Source organism: Nyctereutes procyonoides, unplaced genomic scaffold, assembly GCF_905146905.1.
Source record: "Nyctereutes procyonoides isolate TBG_1078 unplaced genomic scaffold, NYPRO_anot_genome, whole genome shotgun sequence".
Taxonomy (NCBI): domain Eukaryota; kingdom Metazoa; phylum Chordata; class Mammalia; order Carnivora; family Canidae; genus Nyctereutes; species Nyctereutes procyonoides.
Genome location: NW_026575125.1, coordinates 78,888,758 through 78,915,341, shown reverse-complemented (window position 1 = coordinate 78,915,341; position 26,584 = coordinate 78,888,758). Strand labels below are relative to the sequence as shown.

At 38.6% G+C, this 26,584-nt stretch overlaps 2 protein-coding genes across 3 annotated transcripts in view; one reads left to right on the top strand and one right to left on the bottom strand.

The window, feature by feature from the left end:
- The window catches only part of DNAAF6 (dynein axonemal assembly factor 6), a 44,920-nt gene that overhangs the window by 1,573 nt on the left and 16,763 nt on the right, over positions 1-26,584 (bottom strand). Inside the window, exons 5-6 of the mRNA XM_055337401.1 lie at positions 24,909-25,005; positions 4,184-4,269 (exon numbers count right to left, since the gene is read on the bottom strand). Of these exons, the coding sequence (XP_055193376.1) occupies positions 4,184-4,269; positions 24,909-25,005 (183 nt within the window). The remainder of the gene's footprint in view (positions 1-4,183; positions 4,270-24,908; positions 25,006-26,584) is intronic.
- Positions 21,292-26,584, top strand: part of NUP62CL (nucleoporin 62 C-terminal like) — a 98,698-nt gene continuing 93,405 nt past the window's right edge. For both annotated transcript variants that reach the window (XM_055337395.1, XM_055337400.1), the window contains exon 1: positions 21,292-21,328. In XM_055337395.1, the coding sequence (XP_055193370.1) occupies positions 21,303-21,328 (26 nt within the window). In that variant the 5' untranslated portion in view covers positions 21,292-21,302. The remainder of the gene's footprint in view (positions 21,329-26,584) is intronic.

The window sequence follows — 26,584 nt, the reverse complement described above, 5'->3', positions numbered from 1 at the left end:
ATATATGCACTTTAAAAATAAAGCAAAGCTCAGTGGTGGTAGCTTCATTGCACTAAGACAACTATAAATCAGCCAAAGAAGGAGTTCTAATGATAATGTACACCTCTTTGTCCAGAGAGAAATAAATTCAGAAGAGACAGTGGCCATTGTAATGATCCATCTATCCCTGCATTTCTGTCTAGTCTTTAGTAGTATGGCTTCACATACTAAAATTTTGAACAACAGAAACTGAAACTTATTTAGGATCTTAGGAGAAAGGAAGTATTTTTGTCTAGTCTGTTTTACTGCTTGATATCTGAGTTGAGATTTATATTTAAACAAAATAAAATTCTACAAATACTTTTCCATGTACAATTCATTGAAGGACAGAACTATATCTTATCTTCGTGTCCCCCCAGTGTCTAGCAGAAGACTTATAAATGTTTGTTGAGTGAATAAATAAATGGATGAAAAGCAAATAGGTCACCACAAAATAATATTTGAATACCTACTATAGATTAGCACTACCACATATGAATAAACATTTAAACCCAATCCCTCAGCCTTTATATCGATAGTGTACTTGCTTTTAAGAAGCTACAGTTTAAGCACTGATCAAATGTTTATCCAGTGTTGATTTTCATTAGCAATTATTTAAACGTGAACTATAATATGTAAAAGTAAAGACAAAAAAACTATCCATAAAATGAACTCTAGAGACTTGCATACTTACATTTATATTAGCAAAGTCAAGGTGATGTTCCTTGCAAGAGATTTAAATACAGGACAACCTTGTTCTGTGCATATTCACATAATGCAGCTTTTATTTTACATAGTTAATAAATTATTTTATCTAAATATCTGGGTTAAAATAAATATGGCTTTTTAAAGGTTTTCTATTGGAACCATAACTATTTTCAAAGTGCAGATAGCTACTGAGCTGAACTTCACTATTTCATTTTGAAAACATTTTTTCACTTTGAGTATCAGTCAATTCTCAATCGATCTGAATTAAAGGACACAGCAAAGGTGAGAATAATCTGAACAGCATTCAACCAAAAATTAACTCATACTTTTATTTACAATATGCTTTTATTTTCCCATTCAAGGAACTCATTTATGACATTCTTAGGATTCACTTCAAAAAATAATGAAACCTCTTATGAAGACAAAAGTCCTTGGGAAATTATCCAATTTCCCCTATCTTTCCTCCTTTCCATCTACTCCATGTTGGGAATTGACATGCCAAAACAACCAGTTTTTTAAAAATGAAAAATTTAAGACATTGCTTTATTTCTTAAGGTTGTATAATTCCAAAAATCTGGGTTTTATTGATAATTCTAATGCAGTTAACTATCATTTGACTGATATTACTAGTCCATTCAATTAAAAAAGGATACAGTCAACAAAACTCAAAGACAACCTACAGAATGGGAGAAGATATTTGCAAATAACATATCAGATAAAGGGCTAGTTTCCAAAATCTATAAAGAACTTATTAAACTCAACACCAAAGAAACAAACAATCCAATCATGAAATGGGCAAAAGACATGAAGAGAAATCTCACAGAGGAAGACATAGACATGGCCAACATGCACATGAGAAAATGCTCTGCATCACTTGCCATCAGGGAAATACAAATCAAAACCACAATGAGATACCACCTCACACCAGTGAGAATGGGGAAAATTAACAAGGCAGGAAACAACAAATGTTGGAGAGGATGCGGAGAAAAGGGAAGCCTCTTACACTGTTGATGGGAATGTGAACTGGTGCAGCCACTCTGGAAAACTGTGTGGAGGTTCCTCAAAGAATTAAAAATAGACCTGCCCTACGACCCAGCAATTGCACTGTTAGGGATTTACCCCAAAGATTCAGATGCAATGAAATGCCGGGACACCTGCACCCCGATGTTTCTAGCAGCCATGTCCACAATAGCCAAACTGTGGAAGGAGCCTCAGTGTCCATCGAAAGATGAATGGATAAAGAAGATGTGGTTTATGTATACAATGGAATATTGCTCAGCCATTAGAAACGACAAATACCCACCATTTGCTTCAACGTGGATGGAACTGGAGGGTATTATGCTGAGTGAAGTAAGTCAATCGGAGAAGGACAAACAGTGTATGTTCTCATTCATTTGGGGAATATGAATAATAGTGAAGGGGAATATAAGGGAAGGGAGAAGAAATGTGTGGGAGATATCAGAAAGGGAGACAGAACATAAAGACTTCTAACTCTGGGAAATGAACTAGGGGTGGTGGAAGGGGAGGAGGGCGGGGGGTGGGGGTGAATGGGTGACGGGCACTGAGGGGGACACTTGACGGGATGAGCACTGGGTGTTATTCTGCATGTTGGTAAATTGAACACCAATAAAAATTAATTTATTAAAAAAAAACAAGAGCAGAGATTGCTTTCATTTCTAAAATTTTAAAATTTGTGTTAAACTCTCACACGGTAGAAAGACAGATCAATTATTCCAAGATCAATAACCACTTCTTTTGTAAAATATACACTAGATTTGAACCATAAGGTTGGATTTGGGATAAAAGGGCGTAAACTGAACCACAGTTTTGTACTTACTGTAGTAAAACGTAAATTATGTATAAAATAGTTTCAACACAATGATAAAAAAAATAAAATAGATTCACTTGTTCTGTCTTATACATACACGAACAGCACCTCTCTGCACAGAGCATTTAATATATAAGAACAGTTTATGATGCAAAAATTCTAGTGTAGCTCACATTCTATGTGGACAGGTATCTCTGTGTGAGTCTTTCATTTAGTGGGCTCTGATAGATATCTGGAATGACAGCATAGACAGAGCAGCTGCCTAAAGATTGATGGAGAACTGCTACGGAAATGGAAATTAACTCCATGGTGTGTAGATATGTATGTGCTTTTAACAAGCACACCAATATCATGGAAGATTAACTGTTCATTTAAGCAACTTTCCATGCAGAGGTTGTATGAGAGAATAGAAGCATTTATAATATGAATTTAAAAAGTACAATAATCCTTGAAGTGAATGGTAGGAATAGTGGGTGTAATTTTTATAACATGAGACAATTTCTTGTGAGAATATATTTTGGAAATGATAAAAGTAATGAAAAATATTTTATATATATTCATCTGTAGATCATTTTGGGTTAAATCCATCTGCTGTAATGAAATCAAGGTTAAGCTATGTATATACACTGGGTTGTTTACACATAGAAGTCTTTTGTGTGAAGGATCTACTTTTTATTTTTTGAAGTCCTAAGATCAACAGGGGAGAACTATTGATACTGATAATGTAAGAAAGAAAAGGTGCCAGTAGCTGACTGCTAGCCACACCCAGTTTGAAATGTTCGTGAGTTACAGAGAAAGAACCGCTGCTATCAACCCAAGTGTGCTAACTGCTATACATTGAGATGAAAAGTGAACAAAGCAGTGAGATATTTATTTATTTATATTTTAATTTTTTTAGCAGTGAGATATTTAGATATTTTATCTAGTTCTTTACAGTTGGTTTTGAGAGACAGCACTGATTTGTCCAGGCTTCAAGATAATATTTATATCAGAATCTTACTGTATGTTGTGCTTTGGGAAGATAATTTGAACCTGTGTAACAGGACTCTTGAAAATATCAATGCTTAATTGAATTATTCCACTATTACCTGTATTCTTTTTCAATGTATTCACACTACTTGAGGAGCTAGTGATAAATTAGTTGTTAGAATTTTTGTTTTAAGTAATTGATGACAAGATTTTTCTGTTCATTTCTAGATAAGTATAATCAAATTTAACTTTAGAGCCCCACAAAAACTACAAAGTTTAAAGATATTGCTTCTTTTATGCCATCATTGTACAAAAAAACACATGAAAGACTTACATCTTAAGAGATTTTCACCTCTCATTATTTTTCCTCACAGATAAGCAAAAACTATATCTGAATGTCAAGAACTGTTTTGGTGATATCAACCTACTCCAAATGTATGGATGCAAAGCAGAAAAAAATTAGGTGTTTCCAAATACATTTATATTTATACTATGTCGATCAAACATCTGAATGACTTTCACTTTTTTTCAGACTTTAGGGGTGATGCAAAATAACAATGTACACTTTAAGAATATTGACTAAAGTTTCGTTAATATTATAACATGTTATTCTAGTTCTTTTTTGTTGTTGTTGTTATTCTAGTTCTAAGTAGTACTCACTTATTAGGAGTACGGAGGTCAATGATCAATTCCTGGATATCAATTTTAATTTCAGAAGGGTTCGTATTTGGCAGTTTAATTTTAACCTGAAAGAGAAAATGAGAAGAAAAATACTGCTGTCTTGAAGAACAGTTAATGTGAAGACTGTAGGGAAATAAGTGGAAATGAGAACTAATTTATTAAGTTCCAGCTTTGTGCAGGGCTAGGCCCTTCCCTCATAACAATCTTGAGAGGCAGGAATACCCTCATTTTATAGATGGTGAAACTGAGATATGGATAAGTTTACTGAGTGGCCCACGAGCAATTGTGTATAATTGAACTAAGGTCTGTCTGACTCCAATGCTATATAGGAACATGTTGGTTACTTGCTTGTAACTTTCATTGTCTGAAGGTATAGACTAGTGCACCTGCTAAGGTTGGGGGCTTTCAATGGACTTTACATCAGTTGACACTTTGAATAAAAAGTAGTTAGTTCTTAGGTTGGGTGTGGGTTGGTGATGCCATCTGTAGTATCCCAGTATATACTCCCATACCACAATTCCTAGAGAAGTGTAGGAACCCCTAATAGTTATTAACAGAAGACAACAACATGATCCTTACACACACACACAAATGGGACTGTTGATTGGTTTGGTAAGATTTTACTGAAAAATGTCTCATCTCAATTAGCACATGACCCAGCAATTCTACTCCTGAGTACCTACCCCAGATCATTTAAAACAGGTGTTCAAACAAAAACCAAATGTGGTATAGCCATACAATAGAATATTATTCAGCCATAAAAAGCAATGAAGTACTATTACATGGAGGAACCCTGAAACATTAAGCTAAGTGAAAGAAGCCAGGCCCATATTGTAGGACTCTATTCATATGAAACATCCAGAATATGTAAACCCATAGAGACTGAAAACAGATTGGTGGATGCCAGAGGCTGGAGATGGAGAAAAGAGGAGTGACTGTTTAGAGTACAGATTTCTTCCTGGGTTGATGGAATGTTCTGGAATTAGATATTGGTGATGGTTGCACAACATTGTCAATGTACTACATGTCACTCTCAGTAAATTTTATATTGTGTATTTTACCACAGTACAAAGCCTCATCTCTCACTCTAATTAAGTCCCCCTTTTTAAAAGATTTTATTTATTTATTCATGAGAGATATACAGAGAGAGAGAGGGAGAGAGACATAGGCAGACAGAGAAGCAGGCTCCCTGGGAGCCTGATGTGGGTGGGACTCGATCCCAGCACCTTGGGATCATGCCCTGAGCCAAAGGCAGATGCTCAACCCCTGAGCCACCCAGGTGCCCCTTAATTCTCTTTTTGATACAAGTTGCTGATCTATCTATCTATCTATCTATCTATCTATCTATCTATCTATCTATCCATCCATCTATGGTTTCTATAAACAAATGAAAACAACTTAAGTTTAAGGTAAATTATAAAGCCTTCTCTAAAATGAGCTAGAAGACTTGAAATATCAGACATCTGGTGATTTAAGAACTGGAATGGTAAGGATGAAAGCACCAGGTTATGACGGAAATACATATCAAATAAGTAATGGAGAAAATGGAATTCCTTGTAAGAAGCTTAAAGAGGGCAATAGTGTTTTTACAATATGAAATATGTGGACCATTACATGTATGTAAGTTTTATATTTTAAGTTTACTAAATATGCATATAAAAATATTTGTAAATAGAGCTCCAGAAGTCCTATTACCTAAATATATCCTATGGCTAATATTTTCATTAGGCAAAGAATTACCTCCTAATTTATATTTTGAAAATTCAAATCTTCATAATAACAGATATTTTAAGAGAAATAGAGCATTTCTTAAAGTGGTAGTTATAGGTGCTCTACATCAAAGTAAATGTCCAGAGCATTCTACTGGACAAAGAAAGACCTATTTTTATTATAATAACTTGCAGATCTGATAGTTGAGAAGTTCTTAAGTTGCAGGATGACTCATATCACCTGGACCAAGGCATATAAATATTTATTTCTTTAGTATGAAATGTTTAGATTTTTCAAGGTAAAAGATAATTTCCCCAAGGTTGAAATGACATTTGAGAAAGGAAAAAAATTATAACTTATGTGAAATTTAGATACAACTCCTGGGTAGAACTTTAAAGTGGTTCTTAAAATCACTTGCAACTCTAGTGAAGGGTAATTCAGAAACAACTCACTAATTTTTCCTCTTGAGAAAATTAAAATTGTGTACTAAAAATGGTTTCAGAAGAGGGACAGGAAGGAACAAATTAAGTGGAATCATACACATTAATATCTCATAAGGTAGAAGGTTCAATAGGAATCTTAACAGAAAAATTTCTGAAACACTAAATCAGACTTCTTTAGAAATACTTTTATTTTTTTTAAAGATTTTATTTATTTATTCATGAGAGACACAGAGAGAGAGAGATGGGGGCAGAGACACAGGCAGAGGGAGAAGCAGGCTCCATGCAGGGAGCCTGACGTGGGATTCAATTCCAGGTCTCTAGGATCTCACCCTGGGCTGCAGGCGGTGCTAAACCGCTGGGCCACCGGGGCTGCCCTAGAAATACTTTTAATGAATTCCTGGAAAATAGACATGGTTATTTATTGACTTCAAACTGATTGACAGAAGGGTTTGGACTAAAAATTTAAAACATAATCTTATTTAATTTATGGATTTGGAATATTATAAAAAAATTTTTATTTGACAGAAATACAGCAGCTACTTCCAATATATTTGATTCTTAGCAAAGAAGTTAAGACTATTTGAGTTTCCATTTGAAACTTAGTGTTAGGAAATTTTGATTAACAGAAAAAGTTTGGGTAGGTCTCATCCCAAATTGCTTCAGTATTTTAACTTCCTGTTATTTAACTATGGAAGCCCATGTCTAATTATGGAGACCCTTTTCCCATTGCAGCCATCTAAGTATTTTATAAAAATTCTCATGAGAAAAAAAATTCTCATGAGCAATAAAGATCTATAGGAAAATGAAAAATATTAAAACTGATGGATCCCTACTTTGAAATAATATAAACATTTACCTCTGAAGAATAAACATATAGAGGTATGTGTTCTCCAAAGCCAGGACACAAAACCAATAGATATCTTTTTAAATTAATGGATAAGTTTTCTATGATGTTAGCACTTGGAAAGATTCCAGTACTATACTGTCATGCCTGTCTTATGAGATCATGGAAGCATAGTACTTCTTTTTGTACCTTTTCTCTCACAGGAGTCCAGGGTAAGCTCAGCTCATTCTGGAATAAGATTTGTCTATAGGACCTCCATATCTCTACTGGCCCCCATGATCACCCTCAAACACTCACAGCCTCACTACCACTAGCTGTCTTGAGACACCAGAACTAAATACATTATACTTTTATCTCTATTTGTCAATAAACACAAGGAGCCTCAGACTCCCGAGTCCTTGTTTATAACCTAATAATGACCATCTGGATATTCATATCTCCCATTTTGTTTCCAATTCCTATGACCCACCAACTCGTGAAACACTTCCATAGGTCCTCCGGAACACACAGTCCATCATCCCTTATCACTTCAGCCTCTGAATATTCCTTTCAATTTCTTGAAATCTGAATCTCCCTTGATGACACTCCCTAGTCTTCTCAAGTGGTGCCTGTTTCTTTTTCCTCCCATTACATTTATATCCCTGGGCATGCCCCTTCCCTCTAGCTTTTAAAAATGAATCTCATGTCTTCACACTATACCACCAGTTACCCTCCTTGTTGCAATCACCTTCCAATTCTTTACTTCTCTGAGAATAATTCTTTGTTAGCTATTGATACTTCTAACATTAAATTTCTCTCTTCAGTCTTGATAATTTATATCTGTTTAGACAACTTGTCCAACCTCCTAGCCTAACTTTCGCATGTCCTTCAAGTCTTTGCACAAATATTTCTTTCATAGTGAGGCCTTCCCTGATCATACTGTTTAAAATTGCAGCTATGGGGTGCCTGGATGGTTCAGTCAGTAGAGTATGTGACTTTTGATCTCAGGTTATGAGTTCAAGCCCTGCATTGGGCATGGAGACTACTAAAAAAAAATTGCAGCTACTAACAACCTTAGTATGCCCTATCACTTCCCTTGTTATTTTCTACTTCACAGCATCTGTTGCCTTCCAATATACAATAAAATTTATGTATTTTGTTCATTTTTCTCTCACACTAGAAGGTATGTTCTGCTAGGGCAATGATAAACTTATGCTTTGTTTCTATGGTATCTTCAGTGCTTAGGATAGAACCTGGCACATGGTAAGCACTCAGTAAATAATTGTTGAATGATGAATAAATGCAAGTGTAGTTCAATATTAAGAGATTTAATAAAATTTACCATTAGATCAAAAGAAAAAGTATCATATAATCTCCACAAATTTTTCTTGTTGTTGTTTTTTTGTTTTGTTTCTGTTATAAAATAGCACTTTTAATGTGAAGAACCATGAAAATGACAATAGCAAGCCTTTAATATGACCTATATACACTTTTAAACATTCTACCTGGGACCACATCATTTAATTCCTATGAAAATAGTTTTTGTTATTTATTATATATATATTTTTTATTGGAGTTTGATTTGCCAACATATAGTATAACACCCAGTGTCCCCCTCAGTGCCTGTCACCCAGCCACCCCATCCCCCCACCCACCTCCCCTTCTACAAATCTTAAAAGGGCATTTTATCAAATTCATCACCCATTCTTACTTAGAACTCTTAATAAAATCCGAATAGATGAATAGTTCCTTAACACACAACCCCAAAGTCAGCATCTGAATGAGTAGTCAAATGGGGAAGCCCCAGAAACATTCAAATTAAAGTGAGAGGAAATAATGACCAACACTTACTACTCTAATGTAATATGGTTCTAGATGTACAGACTGATGCACTTAAACAAGAAAAAAATAGGAGGTAAAACTGTCATTATCTAAGGGAAGAGTATTCCAGGTAGAATGAGAAGCAAGGTACCAGGAAATAACCTGACACATTAAAGAATCATAAAGAAGGCCAGGATGGCTAAAACATAATGAACAAGGAAGAGAATGTGGTGTCAGATGAAACTGAAAAGTAGGTAGGTGTCAGATCATATAAGGCCTCATAGGTCAAGATACAGAGTTTGGATTTTTGTTCTAAGTGCTGTAGGAAGCCATTGAAGGTTCTGAACAAAGAAATGATGTGATGTGATTTACTTTTTAAAATGATCTCTCTGGAGACAGTGGAAAGGCTGCAAGGAAGCAACTTTTGAAGGAAGGAGGAGAGAGAGAAAGGAATCATAAAGGTCCAGATGAGAGATGATGGTGGTTTGGAACATGATAATGGAGTGGTAATGGAAAATTAGATGGATTTAGAATGTATTTTGAAAGTAGAGCCAAGAAGACTTGCAGATAGTATAAAGGAAAAAAGGAATGAGGTATGATTTACGTTTTTAGTTTGTGCAGTGAATGCTCTTGCCATTTCCTGAGATGACAAAGATCAATGAAAAAGAGGTCTGGGGAAGACAATTAAGGGCTCTCTTTTGGACATGTTAGGCTTGAGTTGCCTGCTAAAGTGAGAGATGTCAAGTAAGCAGGTGGTTACATGAATCCAAAGTTTCAGGGAGAGACCAAGACTAGTGAAATAGTATTTAAAGTCATGGGACTGGATGGAAAGAGAATAGAGAAAAAATAAATAGATTCTTTTCAGAGACCTAGAGAACTTCAGGCAGGAGAGAAAAAAAACAGTGCCTTGGGGCCAAGGAGATGAGGAATGCCCAGTGATTCTGGAGAAAAACCCGGAGAGTCTCCCTGAATCAATAATAGAGGAAGTGTGCCGGGGGAAAGCGTTGCACAAACTGTGGGCGGATCTCGGTAAAAGCCTGGGGAAAAGCCGGTGGGACAGGCAGGGGCTCTGGATGGAGGGGTCTGTGCCCTGCTGCCTTCAGGAGCCGAGGCCCTGGGAGCGCGATTCCAGCAGCACAGGCCCCAGATCCCAGAGCACCCAGCAGACAAAGCCCATGATCCTGCATTCGCCCTGGGACAGGCGGAGGCGGGGAGGGCACAGGACAGTGAGGACTCTCCTGCCGCGGGGCGCCCCCAAGCTGTGCAGATCAGTGCCCCCTGCCAGCAGGGGAGCATCCAGGCCAGTGCGGACTGGGAGACTGTGGTAGTTACTGCGGGAGTGATTCCACAGCTGGAGAGCTGGCCGCTGCCAGTGTTGTTGTCCCTCCTTCTGTCACCCTGTGCCTGGGAGAGGCAGGGCCGCCAGGGAACAGAGACCTCTGGGGGTAAACAGCTCCCACTGAGCCCGGCACCCGGCAGGAGGTGGGGCAGCTCCCTCAGGTGCACACACCAGAGAATCAGCACAGCAGGCCTCTCCCCGAGAAGATCAGCTGAAAGGACAGGGGAAGAGCGAGTTTTTGACCAAGCAGCGCTGGAAAGCTTCAAGGGAAGTCTAGAGATTTACAGTATATAGAACTAGAGGGTACCCCTCCTATTTTTTTCTTTTCTTCCTTTTTCCAGTACAACTCGTTTTTATATCAGACTGTAAATTTCCATTTTTTTCTCTTTCCCCACCTTAACTACAATATTTTACCACCTCTTCATTTTTAAGATTCAACCTTCCCCGGCGGAAAGGGGCTCGCAGGGAGTTAGAGCAGGACCCAGGAGGGCGGGGATGCCCTCGGGCTCCCTGGGACACTAACAGACACCTGCGCGCCCAGGAGAGTGCGCCGAGCTCCCTAAGGGCTGCAGCGCGCACGGCGGGACCGGAGCAGCTTGGAGGGGCTCGGGCGCGGCTCTGCGCGGAGGGTGCTGCGCGGCCGGGAGCAGCTCGGTGGCGGCGGCGGCTCGGGCAGAGGAAGAGGCTCCGTGCGGAGGGGGCTGCGCGGCCGGGAGCAGCTCGGAGGGGCTCGAGCGGCTCCGCGGAGGGGGCTGCGCGACCGGGAGCGCGAATCCAACAGCGCAGGCCCCGGAGCACAGGGCGCGGGGACACAGCCCAGGATCCGGCCTCCCCCCGGGACAGGCAGAGGCCGGGAGGGCCCAGGACAGCAAGGACGCTCCTGCCCCGAGCTGAGCAGATCAGCGGCCCCGCCCCGGAGCCTCCAGGCCCTGCAGACGGAGAGCTCCGGAGCTACTGCAGAAGCTGAATCCAGGTTTCCAGAGCTGCCATAGCCACTGTGGCTGTTCCTCCTGGGGCCTCATGGGGTAAACAACCCCCACTGAGCCCTGCAGCAGGCAGGGGCAGAGCAGCTCCCCCAAGTGCTAACACCTGAAAATCAGCACAGCAGGCCCCTCCCCCAGAAGACCAGCTAGACGGACCAGTTCCAGGGGAAGTCAAGGGACTTAAAGTCTACAGAATCAGAAGATACTCCCCCGTGGTTTTTTCTTTTTCTTTTTTTTTCTTTTTGATTTCTGATTGCTTCCCCCCCCTTTTTTTTTCTTTTCACCTTTCTTTCTTTTTCTTTCTCTTTTTCTTCTCTTTTTTCTTTTTTTTTCTTTTTCTTTTTTCTTTTTCTCTTTCTCTTTCCTTCTCTCTCTTTTTCTCCTTTTCCCAATACAACTTGTTTTTGGCCACTCAGCACTGAGCAAAATGACTAGAAGGAAAACCTCACCTCAAAAGAAAGAATCAGAAACAGTCCTCTCTCCCACAGAGTTACAAAATCTGGATTACAATTCAATGTCAGAAAGCCAATTCAGAAGCACTATTATACAGCTACTGGTGGCTCTAGAAAAAAGCATTAAGGACTCACGAGACTAATTAAAAATCAATTGAATGAGACTCATTCCAAACTAGAAGTCCTAACGACGAGGGTTAACGAGGTGGAAGAACGAGTGAGTGACATAGAAGACAAGTTAATGCCAAATTTCTTCTTGTGATTGAGTTCAAGTTTCAAAGCATTATGGTCTGAAAATATGCAGGGGACAATCCCAATCTTTTGGTCACTGATTTGTGACCCAGTATGTGGTCTATTCTGGGGAAAGTTCCATGTGCACTTAAGAAGAATGTATACTCAGTTGCATTCGGATGTGAAGTTCTGTATATATCTGTGAAATCCATCTGGTCCAATGTATCATTTAAAGCTCTTTTTTCTTTGGAGATGTGCTTTGAATTTCTGTTATTTGCAGAAAGTGCCGTGTTGAAGTCCCCCAGTATTTGTGTTTATTATCTAAGTATGTCTTTACTTTGGTTATTAATTGATTGATATACTTGGCAGCTCCCACATTAGGGGCATAAATATTCATGATTGTTAGGTCTTCTTGTTGGATAGACCCTTTGAGTATGATATAGTGTCCCTCTTCATCTCTTACTACAGTCTTTGGGATAACCTTTAATTTATCTGATATGAGGATTGCTACCCCAGCTTTCTTTTGAGGATTATTGGAATGATAAGTGGTTCTCTACCCTTTCATTTTCAGGCTGGAGGTGTCCTTAGGTCTAAGATGAGTCTCTTGTAGACAGCAAATAGATGGGTCTTGCTTTTTTATCCAGTCTGAAACCCTGTGTCTTTTGATGGTCATTTAGCCCATTCATATTCAGAGTTATTATTTAAAGGTATGAATTTAGTTTCATCGTAATACCTATTCAGTCCCTGTTTTTGTGGATTATTTCTTTGGGCTTCTGCTTTCTTTTACAGGTTCCCCCTTAATATTTCTTGCAGAGCTGGTTTGGTGGTCACATATTCTTTCAGTTTCTGCCTATCTTGGAAGCTCTTTATTTCTCCTTCTATTCTGAATAAGAGCCTTGCTGGATAAAGTATTCTTGGCTGCATGTTCTTCTCATTTAGGACCCTGAATATATCCTGCCAGCCCTTTCTGGCCTGCCAGGTCTCTGTGGAGAGGTCTTCTGTTAATCTAATAGTTCTCTCCATATAAGTTAGGGATCTCTTGTCTCTTGCTGCTTTAAGGATTTTCTCTTTATCTTTGGAATTTGCAAGTTTCACTATTAAATGTCAAGGTGTTGAATGGTGTTTATTGATGTTTTGGGGGGGACCTCTCTATCTCCTGGATCTGAATGCCTGTTTCCCTCTCCATATTAGGGATGAGAAAGAACAACAAATAAAACCTACACCAAGCAGAAGAGCTTTAATAATGATTCAAGCAGAATTCAATGAAATAAAGACCAGAAGAACTGTAGAACAGATCAACAAATCCTGGAGCTGGTTCTCTGAAAGAATTAATAAGATAGATACACCATTAGCCAGCCTTATTAAAAACAAAATAGAAAAGTCTCTAATTAATAAAATCATAAGTGAAAAAAGAGAGATCACAACCAATACCAAGGAAATACAATTTAAAGACATATTATGAGCAGCTATACGCCAATAAATTAGGCAATCTAGAAGAAATGGATGCATTTCTGGAAAACCACAAACTACCAAAACTGGAACAGGAAGAAATAGAAAACCTGAACAGGCCAATAACCAGGGAGGAAATTGAATCAGTCATCAAAAACTTCCCAAGACACAAAAGTCCAGGGCCAGAGGGCTTCCCAGGAGAATTCTATCAAACGTTTAAAGAAGAAATCATACCTATTCTACTAAAGCTGTTCAGAAAGATAGAAAGGAATGGAATACTTCCAAACTCCTCCTATGAGGCTAGCATCACCTTAATTCCAAAACCAGACAAAGATCCCACCAAAAAAGGAGAATTATAGATCAATATCCCTGATGAACACAGATGCAAAAATTCTCAACAAGATACTAGCCAATAGGATCCAACAGTACATGAAGAAGATTATTCACCATGACCAAGTGGGATTTATCCCCGGGATGCAAGTCTAGTTCAACACTCAAAAAGCAATCAACGTGATCATATCAACAAGAGAAAAAACAAGAACCCTATGATCCTCTCAATAGATGCAGAGAAAGCATTTGACAAAATACAGCATCCATTCCTGATCAAAACTCTTCAGAGTGTAGGGATAGAGGGAACATTCCTCAGCATTTTAAAAGTCATCTATGAAAAGCCCACAGCAAATATCATTCTCAATGGGGAAACACTGGGAGCCTTTCCCCTAAGATCAGGAACACGACAGGGATGTCCATTCTCACCACTGCTATTCACTATGGTACTAGGAGTCCTAGCCTCTGCAATCAGACAACAAAAAGAAATAAAAGGCATTAAAATTGGCAAAGAAGAAGTCAAACTCTCCCTCTTTGCAGATGACATGATACTGTACATAGAAAACCCAAATACTCCACCCCAAGGTTGCTAGAACTCATACAGCAACTTGGCAGTGTGGCAGAATACAAAGTCAATGCCCAGAAATCAGAGGCATTTCTATACAATAACAATGAGACCAAAGAAAGAGAAATTAAGGAGTCAATCCCATTTACAATTGCACCCAAAAGCATAAGATACCTAGGAATAAACCTAACCAAAGAGGTAAAGGATCTATACCCTAAAAAGTACAGAACATTTCTGAAAGAAATTGAGGAAGATACAAAGAGATGGAAAAATATCCATGCTCGTGAATTGGAAGAATTAATATTGTGTAAATGTCGTAGCTACTCAGAGCAATTTATATATTCAATGCAATCCCTGCCAAAATACCATAGACTTTCTTCAGAGAGTTGGAACAAACCATCTTACGATTTGTGTGGAATCAGAAAAGACCCCAAATAGACAGGGGAATATTGAAAAAGAAAACCAGAGCTGGGGGCATCACAATGCTGGATTTGAAGTTGTACTACAAAGCTGTCATCATCAAGACAGTGTGGTAGTGGCACAAAAACAGACCCCTAGATCAATGGAACAGAATAGAGACCTCAGAAATGGGCCCTCAACTCTATGAGCAACTAATATTCGACAAAGCAGGAAAGACTATCCCCTGGAAAAAGGACAGTCTCTTCAAAAAATGGTGCTGTGAAAATTGGGCAGCCACGTGCAGAAGAATGAAACTACACCATTCTCTTACACCAGACACAAAGATAAACTCAAAATGGATGAAAGATCTAAATGTGAGACAAGAATGCATCAAAATCCTAGAGGAGAACACAGGCAACACCCTTTTTGAACTTGGCTACAGTAACTTCTTGCAAGATACATCTATGAAGACAAGGGAAACAAAAGCAAAAATGAACTATTAGGACTTAATCAAGATAAAAAGCTTCTGCACAGCAAAAGAAACAGTCAACAAAACTAAAAGACAACGTACAGAATGGGAGAAGATATTTGCAAATGACCTATCAGATAAAGGGCTAGTATCCAAGATCTATAAAGAACTTATTAAACTCAACAGCAAAGAAACAAACAATCCAATCATGAAATGGGCAAAAGACATGAACAGAAATTTCACAGAGGAAGTCATAGACATGGCCAACAAGCAAATGAGAAAATGCTCTGAATCACTTGCCATCAGGGAACTACAAATCAAAACCACAATGAGATACCACCTCACACCAGTAAGAATGGGGAAAATTAACAAGACGGGAAGCAACAAATGTTGGGGAGGATGTAGAGAAAGGGGAACCCTCTTGCACTGTTGGTGGGAATGTGAACTGGTACAGCCACTCTGGAAAACTGTGTGGAGGTTCCTCAAAGAGTTAAAAATAGATCTACCTTCTGACCCAGCAATTGCACTACTGGGGATTTACCTCAAAGATACAGATGCAGTGAAAGACCGAGACACCTGTGCCCCAATGTTCATAGCAGCAATGTCCACAATAGCCAAACTGTGGAGGGAGCCTCGGTGTCCATCGAAAGATGAATGGATAAAGAAGATGTGGTCTATGTATACAATGGAATATTACTCAGCCATTAGAAACGACGAATACCCACCATTTGCTTCAACATAGATGGAACTGGAGGGTATTATGCTGAGTGAAGTAAGTCAATCAGAAAAGGACAAGCATTATATGGTTTCATTCATTTGGGGAATATAAAAAATAGTGAAAGGGTTTAAAGGGAAAGGAGAGAAAATAAGTGGGAAACATCAGAGATGGTGACAGAACATGAGAAACTCCTAACTCTGGGAAACGAACTAGGGGTAGTGGAAGGGGAGTGGAGTGGAGGGATGGGTGACTGGGTAACGGGCAGTGAGGGGCGCACTTGATGAGATGAGCACTGGGTGTTATACTATGTGTTGGCAAATCAAACTCCAATAAAAAATATACAAAAAAATAGAAAAAAAAAACAGGTGAGGGGAGTCATTAACGTACAGAAAAAACATGTTTTAAGAAGGAGGAAGTAATCAAAAGGGTAGACTACTGCTGTGTGGTCATCCTCATATCATCAAACTCTCTTTTCCTAATTTTGTGGAAGACAACTACCGGTTTTTAGGATTGTGCCTCTTATTTCAGGATTTAGAACATCTCTGGCGCCTAAGTACTAAATGTCAATAACACCTTATAACCAAAAATGCTGCCATCCATTTCTAAAAGTTTTCTGGGGGCCCATACCATGACTACTTTTTTCCTATTTGTTCACTCACTCTAATGACATGCAGTAGGCACTCAATAAATATTACATAAGCAAATGAAGGAATCTTTGTCTGAAAAGCATTCTTAATTCTCTTTTATCCTACAAAATACCCCTAAATACTGCCTCCTCCTCAACAACCATCTCTTCTGTCTCCTCTCCTTCATTGTTAAACTTCCTTGAAGAATGATCTACATTTGCTGCCTCCTCTTCCTCACTTCCTATTCCCTTCTCAGCTTTCTTTTTTTTTTCCTTCTCAGCTTTCTTCAATCTGGTGTTGGCACACACTACACCACTGAAGTTGCTGTCTTCCAAAGGTCACCAAAGATTTAACTGATGAATCTAAAAATTCCTTCTGCACTTTAATTCTGGTTTACTCCTATATAGCAGTAGATACTGTTACAGCTTTCCCCTATCTATGAATATCTTTCTCAGTTCCTCTTCCTTATCCATCCTTCAAATCTTGGCATTTTCCTAGGGTCAATCTGTCAATCTGTTAATCTGTTTGCATAGATTCAGAAGTTTCTGCCAGTTCTGGTTCAAGGATTCTGGACCATATGATTCAGATATTTTGATGAAGCCTCCTTAAAATGGCCTCATCAAAATGTAAAATTACTATTTTTTTAACCAAGTAATATGGGTAAGACACCTTTCACTCTTATTTCACACCTGACACTAAGCCCATCTCAAATTCTCCCCCCATCTCTCTCTCTCTCCCCCATATGTACTCTGCATCTATCTCTCATTATGGGAGACTTGTATTTTCAACTCTACTAATTTTGGTACTATTTAAAAATTTAAATACATCTAATGTTCATAATCACAAATATATTAAATCCATACAATTAGATTTGCTTTTAAGGAAGTATTTATCCCCTACCATCATTATGAAAGACTGTTATGATATTAACTATAAATGTACATATATTACTGAGAACTATTAGAAATTGAAATGAAAGTTTACTGTGCTGCCTTGAGCTGATAATAAGGAATTGTATTACAGCTCAAATATCCTTCTCTGTGACCACAGTCTGATATGTAACCAATCAAATAAGGTTAGCATAACCAGAAAGCCTACAAAAAATGTGTGAATTTATATGGAGAAAGATAATACATTCCATTATCAAGCAGCCAAATCTATTTATTAATTAAAAGTAAATGAATATGACTGATTTAACCTTAAGAGGGAAATCAGAGGGATCCCTGGGTGGCGCAGCGGTTTGGCGCCTGCCTTAGGCCCAGGGCGCGATCCTGGAGACCCGGGATCGAATCCCACGTCGGGCTCCCGGTGCATGGAGCCTGCTTCTCCCTCTGCCTGTGTCTCTGCCTCTCTCTCTCTCTGTGTGACTTTCATAAATAAATAAAAAAAATTAAATAAAAATAAAAAAAGAGGGAAATCAGGACCTGAGATGTAGACCACTCAAGAAATAAGTGAATTCTCAGAAGACAGGGAGACACTTTGCTCAGAATGACTGATAGCCGTTTCTAGGATGAGAATGTGTGATAAACATGTGACTCCTGGTTGTGTCTGCCAGATAGTGACTGACTCCTATCCCATCCCTGACTCTCATCGCATTTTCAGTGAGATTTAGAGATGGAGCAAGGCTCATATCCCAGTGAAGAGATGATGATGAAAAAGAAACAGGCTTAGTTTCTTGTTTTATAGGTCACATCAGAAACTCCCCTTATCAATACAGATGCATTAAAGCAGAAGAACCAAAATATGTATCCATTGCAGCTTAAAAGAGCATCAAACTACATGCAGGACGCTTTTCCCCTCCTCTAGAACAAACTATGGGTCATTTTGGCAGAATATCAATAATCGTAGGCCCATTTACTTTTGAGTTTTAGAGATAATCTGCTGTTCAACATGCAAGGGTGAAAATGGGAATCCATTGATCTACTTCTCCACTGCACCCATCCCCCTTCCTACCACAAATAATCCTATAGGGAAGACAGGATATCTTCCTACAATACTTTGATACCTAAAGTTCCTTTTCCTACAGCCCCCAACTGGCACCCAAGAGGTCAGGTACTTTGGTCAGTCCTATATCTCAGGGGTAGGCAGGTTCCTATTTTTTCCCACCTTGTTTCTATGACAGATTTTTGGCTTCCCCCATCATTATTGTTTTATCTCTATAGCCATGACACAGTCTCAACCTCACTTCACTGATCCACATCCTTTTGGTTTTCAGTACCCAGCTTGGAACTGGAGTGAGAATTTCCAATGCCTCTGTTTGAACTCTGTCTCTGAATATTGACCCCATCCCAAGGGGTATGTATTCTGTCCTCAGTCCATTTCTGTTAGTCTCCTAGTGTTCCTCTCAACACCTTGCCCTCTCCTAACATACAGGTGCTACCTAAAATCAATTCTACTTCATTCTAAGCCCAATGCAAAGCCAGCACTCAGTGGTAATATATTCTAATCCCTCAGAGAGCAAATACCAATTCTGAAAATCAACATCTCCCATCCCTGTATTTGATTTCCACATAGATTTATATTTCTAACAGCCTACTGGATGCCTCCAACAAGATTTCTTGCAGGCACTTCAAACTCAATATAACCAAAACTTAGTGTTTTTTCTCTTAGTACTTTGTCTTCTTTTGCACTTTATCTTAGCCAAAAGGCCAAGAAGCAATTGTCTTCTTTTGCATTCCATACCTGTATCCCCATACCACAAGCAAAACCACTCTTTGTTTACTCTTATTCCAGAAGCAATAGATGGTAAGTATTTTTTAAAAAGGAAGGAAAATTCAGATGAACAAAAAGAAATAGAAACCACCTCTAAGACTACCATCCAGAGACAAACCACTAACATTCCCATATCTTGATTGATGTCATCACCATTTACCCAGTCACCCAAGCTGGAACTCTTGACTCCTGTTTCTCCCTTACATATATCATTTGACAACTTTTAAAATCCTATCAATAATACCTCTGAAATGTCTACTTTGCTCTCTATTACCAATGCCACACTCCAGGCTCCTACCTTTCTTTTATTTATTTATTTGTTTATTTTTTAATTTATTTTTTTATTTATGATAGTCAGAGAGAGAGAGAGAGAGAGAGAGAGAGAGAGAGAGGCAGAGACACAGGCAGAGGGAGAAGCAGGCTCCATGCACCGGGAGCCCGATGTGGGATTTGATCCCGGGTCTCCAGGATCGAGCCCTGGGCCAAAGGCAGGCGCCAAACCACTGTGCCACCCAGGGACCCCGGCTCCTACCTTTCTTACCTGTATTAGTGCAATTGTTTATCAACTAGTTTTCCTACCACCAATCTCCCTAACTCACACTCATCTCCTACCATCATCTCTGCCAAATTCTCCACCATAATCTGCCACTAGAGTTGTTCTGAAATACACATCTAATTGTTTAACTCACCTGCTTTAGGAAATTTTGCAACTCTAATGCCCAATTTCATGGTGTCTTAGTCTGCTGGGGCTGCCATAACAAATACTACAGACTGGAATTCTGAGCATGCCAAATATGCCAGCATAGTTGGTTTCTGGTGAGAGCTCTCTTCTCAACTTTCAGAAAGCTGCCTTCTCGCTGTGAGTAAGCAGAACAAGCTCTCTGTCATCTTTGTAGAAAGGCACTAATATCAAGTGGGCCCCATCCTTGTGACCTCATCTAAACTTAATTACCTCTCAAAGATTCCATCTCCAAATACCATTACAACAGGGGTTACAGCTTCAACATATGAACTTTGGTGGGGACACAATTCGAACCACAGCTTTCAAGGGCTTTTATGACTAGCTCTAAGCTTATTCCATTTTATTTTTTGTTGCTCCATGCCAGTACCTTCTGGGGTTCCAGAACATCACAAATAGCTCTCAAAACACATCATATACTTTCAACAGCAGCAGCTTTTCCATCCTGGCAAAATATTATGTACTTCAAATGTCCAGGCCAAACGCCACCTTGTATTGTGACTCTGCTTGGATTACTTCTTTGCATCACATCATTTTATACGCACTTCTGTCAAATTCAAATTGTTTGGGTTCAAATCATAATTCTGCTTGATTCTAAGTGTGTGAACTTAAGCAAGTCATTTGACTTTTGTGCTTCAGCAACCTCCTCCATAAAATGAAATCAATAGCACCTGTTTTATAGGGTTGATGTGGGGATTAATGATTTACTATTTGCAAAGTTCTCAGAGAAATGCCTGGCATATAATCAGCATTATATACATTATTTGCTAGCATTATTATTATATCATTTTAAGTGAGAGCAATCAGGATAAAAACCTTTATTCATAGACTGTAAATTTAGGGAAATGGCTCTGCTATGGCACTCCAGTGACCCTGCACTATCCACATTGGCCACATAGGCCACATAGGCCACATAGGCAGGTCTCAACTGCAATCTGCCCCAAGTCCTGGCAGAACATCCTGTGATCCTCCTGGAACATGGGGAGATATACAATCTTGTGAGGAGTTGCCTCAAGGCTGTTTCTTTTCTGTGTTTCTACCCTGTAGGAGGCTCCCTATCTTGTAGGAGGCTACCATGAGGCGGTTTCTCACCCTACTCCCTGGTTCCAATAAGGCATAAGGGTTTTCTACCTCCCTCCTCTTGGGTACAGATGCAGGCTATGAAACAGTTTAGCTACAGTCTAGAGTTGGCTCTTCAGCAACAGACTGCCCTACTGCTCATGTCACCTGTCATCTTGTATTTTTAGTTTGATGTTGTCCTGTGGGGCAAGAGGACATGGGGTGCTGACACCATGCTGATCTTGCTTATCCTGCCTGTGTAAGTAAAACCTATATCTATTTGGGCTCACTGTTTCCTTATTGGATGGATCTATGGAAGTCTGTGCTGCTGCTTATAGACTGCTTGATCTCTTGATAGCAAGTAAGCTCCTTGTGAGAAAGAGAAACCTATCTATTTTATTTAACACTGTATACCAAGTATCTGGCCTATAGTAAGTGCTCAATAAGTATGTGAATTAAAAAGTAGAGCAAACAATGGTAAATATGTATTTGAGGATATATAGTCAAGGATATATATCAAACCCATTATAACGGGATTCTTGTGGGGAGGGTCGGAAAGTATAGAGAACAAAAGAGACAATAAAAATAATAAATTAAAATAAAGTAAAATAGAACAATACAGGGGCATTATACTCATGAAATGTAAGGAAAAACATACATGTTATACAGGAGGGAAAAAGCCCTCTAGCTCTTATTATTCTTACATTAATTTATATGAGTATTTGATACCTTATTTACCTAACCGTAATACAAGGAGAAAAGGCTAGATAAGCATCTTTTAAACCATGTTCCGAAGAGCCCCAGTTTTTCTCCTAGGAGCTGCTTCATGAGTGAGAGTACCCTTTTAACCAAGGCAGTGGTACTTTTATGTATTTTATATGTTGGGCTTTCTCATAAAATTTTGTTTGAAGAAAATGGTTGGCAGCTAAAAACAAAACAAACCTGCAAACCACTGACCTAGCTGTAGCTCTAAAATTAATGTACAGCATGATGATTATAGTTACCAATACCATATTGAATACTGGGAATCTGCTGAGAGAGTAGATTTCAAGTGCTCTCAACACACACACACACACACACACACACAATGGTAAGTGTGTGAGGAGAGGATACATTAATTAGCTTGACTGCAGTAATCATTTCACTATGTATATGTGTATCAAATCATCATGTTGTTCACAAATCATCATGTTGTACAATTTTTACCTAGAGCATAAAATGACTAAATATAGATTAAGACAAGGGAAGAATGGTAGCTACAAACTCGGGAGAGGAGCAGCAGGTAAACTTTAGATAATGAAGCTCTTTGGCTTGAGGTTAGAAGGAAAGAACAAAAGGTTTGCTGAAGACATATATATCTGTAACTGAGAATTTTGTTTAGGACAATCGCTTTAATTTAAGACTCATGAAACTTGCTCTCTTATTTAGAGTCTGGGGAGGATACAGGAAAGGGTAATCTTTGTGAATTTTTAAACCCTAAATCACTCCTTGTACTTAGACTGTGCTACTATCTTCCTCAGCTTAAACAGAGGTCTTCTTTCTTCTTAAAGTTTCTGTTTTGGATTGTTACATATACACCAGGTCAAGCCTCCAAATGACAAATTTAGCCAGTTCTAAGGTGTAATTTCCCCCACACTTTGGTATTTCTGATACTGGGGTGCTTCATGCAATCAATGTTATTCCTTTGTTATTAAATAAATGGCAATTTGATGATATCTTAGATCTGAGAAAATCCATATTATCAGCAGGAATAATAAGCTTATAAATTTGAGCAAGAAGTACTTGAAATGTGGTCAACAGCCTCTTTAGTCTGAGTCTTACCAATGGGGTTAAGCAGTGATGGTGGATATCATCATTAATATGCCCACAAGATAAAATTCAAGCTACAAATCAGGGATTTTTTTTTCTTTTTTGAGAGTCAGCTTACCAGTATGCCACTGTCCACAGCTATTCTTTACTCTTCTTATACTCACAACTTACTCAATTAGGCCATGTTATTTCATGCCTGGATACCTTCCCAAGTGCTTTACCTCTGTTTGAAATGCCCTTCTTGGAATGTTGCTGCTGGAAAAATCCTGTCTATCCAGTGTTGATCCCTTTCTGCCTTATGTCACCATGTACCTGGTTTATGCCTTTAAATATGTACTTACCATACTGAATTGCAATGATTTGTTACATGTCCACCTCTTTTACTGTAAATTCCTTGAGGGTTATGACTGTATCTTATTTATCTTTATATCCCTAGTACTTAGAACAGTGCCTCGTATGCAATTGTACTCACTAAGTATTTAAAAATTGCATATATGAAGAAAAAGCAAGAGAAAAAACATTGTACATGTGGTGAAGTGCCATAGCACCAACAGATACTTCATGTGGTTTCCATTCAGTGTTGTCCATGCCTTATCCAAACCCTCTAAACTCCTGGTAGACTTAAAACTGTCAACAGTGAGTTTAACTATTAATAAGATGATTTCATTCATGTGAGTTCTGTCTCCCCAATTAGAAGTTCATTAAAGGGAGGGATCAAGTCTTCTTCTGTATATACTTGAGTTTTTTTTAAAGATTATTTTATTTATTCATGAAAGACACAGGGAGAGAGAGGGAGAGAGAGAGAGGGTCAGAGACATAGGCAGAGGGAGAAGCAGGCTCCATGCGGGGAGCCCGACGTGGGACTCGATCCCGGGACTCCAGGATCACGCCCGGGGCCAAAGGCAGGCGCTAAACCGCTGAGCCACCCAGGGATCCCCTACTTGTTGAGTTTTACATAAATTGTATACTCCTACTCTGAGGTATAATTTGGTTTCTAATAGCCAATTATTATTAATACTAGTAGCACTTTACAGGAGAGAGACAGAAAGGCTCACAGCAGTTATTTACTTAGGGCCTAGAATTTCTCCATAGTTTATAGCAATCCTCAATCATAGATATCAAAACTGTCATTTTACAGTTATTTAAAAGATAGGAATTGGGATATTACTGGTAAAACCCTGGAAGCTAATTACTTCAAGATCACTTTAAACCTTAACTCATTAGAGTTTGAAAAATCTCCTGAGGTACTTAAACTCACTATTCCCATTGTGTTACTTGATTCAATTCAATGTCTTAAATTTTATTAGTAAGAGAAAACCTGAAGTTCATGCAAAAGAGAGACTCCATTTATCATTTGCTTAAGAAAAAAATATTAAGCAAAGCATCTCCAATGGGTACCTCAGTACTCTATACAGTGGAGTGTCGTAAAGAGGGAGGGGAAAAGATAAATGCATAGCCTCTGATCTCAGGAAAATAATTCTCTACACCAAAATTACTAGTGTAGGTTACCAAAACGAGTTGCACCCCACCTTCTTGGTTAGGTCCAGACTCTTCAATCATTCTGAGGCTCAAATAAGTAGAAGTAAGGGGATCTTATTGATCTCATTGGTATTGCTGTTGTTATTACATAGAAACAGTGTCATCCCGATAAGGGAGTTTTAGAGTTTTAAATCAGAAGTTCGGATCCAAAAAGTAAGAAAAAAGTTCCTTTTTAAGTCTCACAATGTAAGCTGAGTCATTAGAAAAAATACAGATAGAAGAGATAAGAGAGATCCAGGGAAGGGCAGTTTTCATAGGACTAGAAATAGTGTATCACATCCTATGATTCTACTATTTTTATTTGTAAATCTTATCCATATATGTAATTTAGTTTGTGTTTACAACTTAAACTGTCAATCCCATTATTCCCTTAGTACCTAAAACATAGCAACCACTATTTTTAAAGAGTTTACTGCCTTGCCTGTGGTATTATGTATACAACAGTTAGTAAACGTAGCCATCAGGGTCATAGAGAAAATAGAGAGGCTCACCACTAGATCTTCACAACATGCGGATGAAGAATCCTTTCTCGAAAATCCTAGGAATATATCCTCAGTTCCCACCTGCTGTTTGAATATAACCTCATATCTGAAAAAAAAAAAGTCAATGATACAGGGACTCAAGAGAAAGAGCAAATTTCTGTCCCAGAGGAAAAAAAAAATTAGAAAATTATGTGGACATGCTATTACAAAAAATAAAAGAACTAAATAAGTGCTGACAGTTTCTCCAGGCATGTAGCAGAACATAAAGGAATAGAAGTCTAGAAAATTCAGTCAAAAATACCTACCATTAAAAACAAATACTTGACACTGTAAAGCAGGATTTATAGTGTATGTGCTTCTTTGAATAAAATAAGTTTAATTGTTTTAGAGCTATACAAATAAAGTGGATTGAGGGAACTTCTAATAAGATTAAAAGCAGAAGAAAAAAAAAGAAGGTTTTTTTTTTTTTTTCCTGAAAAGTGATGGCTCAGAAATATAGTAGGCCCGGAACCCAGAGTTTGATGATTAGGTGGAAATTCTCATTTGCTGAATTTAAGTTACAGAGTAGAGTTAGAAAATCCAGGTATTGGAAAGCCACAAACTACCAAAACTGGAACAGGAAGAAATAGAAAACCTGAACAGGCCAATAACCAGGGAGGAAATTGAAGCAGTCATCAAAAACCTCCCAAGACACAAGAGTCCAGGGCCAGATGGCTTCCCAGGGGAATTCTATCAAACGTTTAAAGAAGAAATCATACCTATTCTACTAAAGCTGTTTGGAAAGATAGAAAGAGATGGAGTACTTCCAAATTCGTTCTATGAGGCCAGCATCACCTTAATTCCAAAACCAGACAAAGACCCCACTAAAAAGGAGAATTACAGACCAATATCCCTGATGAACATGGATGCAAAAATTCTCAACAAGATACTAGCCAATAGGATCCAACAACACATTAAGAAAATTATTCACCATGACCAAGTAGGATTTATCCCCGGGACACAAGGCTGGTTCAACACTCGTAAAACAATCAATGTGATTCATCATATCAGCAAGAGAAAAACCAAGAACGATATGATCCTCTCATTAGATGCAGAGAAAGCATTTGACAAAATACAGCATCCATTCCTGATCAAAACTCTTCAGAGTGTAGAGATAGAGGGAACTTTCCTCGACATCTTAAAAGCCATCTACGAAAAGCCCACAGCAAATATCATTCTCAATGGGGAAGCACTGGGAGCCTTCCCCCTAAGATCAGGAACAAGACAGGGATGTCCACTCTCACCACTGCTATTCAACATAGTATTGGAAGTCCTAGCCTCAGCAATCAAACAACAAAAAGACATTAAAGGCATTCAAATTGGCAAAGAAGAAGTCAAACACTCCCTCTTTGCCGATGACATGATACTCTACATAGAAAACCCAAAAGCCTCCACCCCAAGATTGCTAGAACTCATACAGCAATTTGGTAGCGTGGCAGGATACAAAATCAATGCCCAGAAGTCCGTGGCATTTCTATACACTAACAATGAGACTGAAGAAAGATAAATTAAGGAGTCAATCCCATTTACAATTGCACCCAAAAGCATAAGATACCTAGGAATAAACCTAACCAAAGAGGTAAAGGATCTATACCCTAAAAACTATAGAACACTTCTGAAAGAAATTGAGGAAGACACAAAGAGAT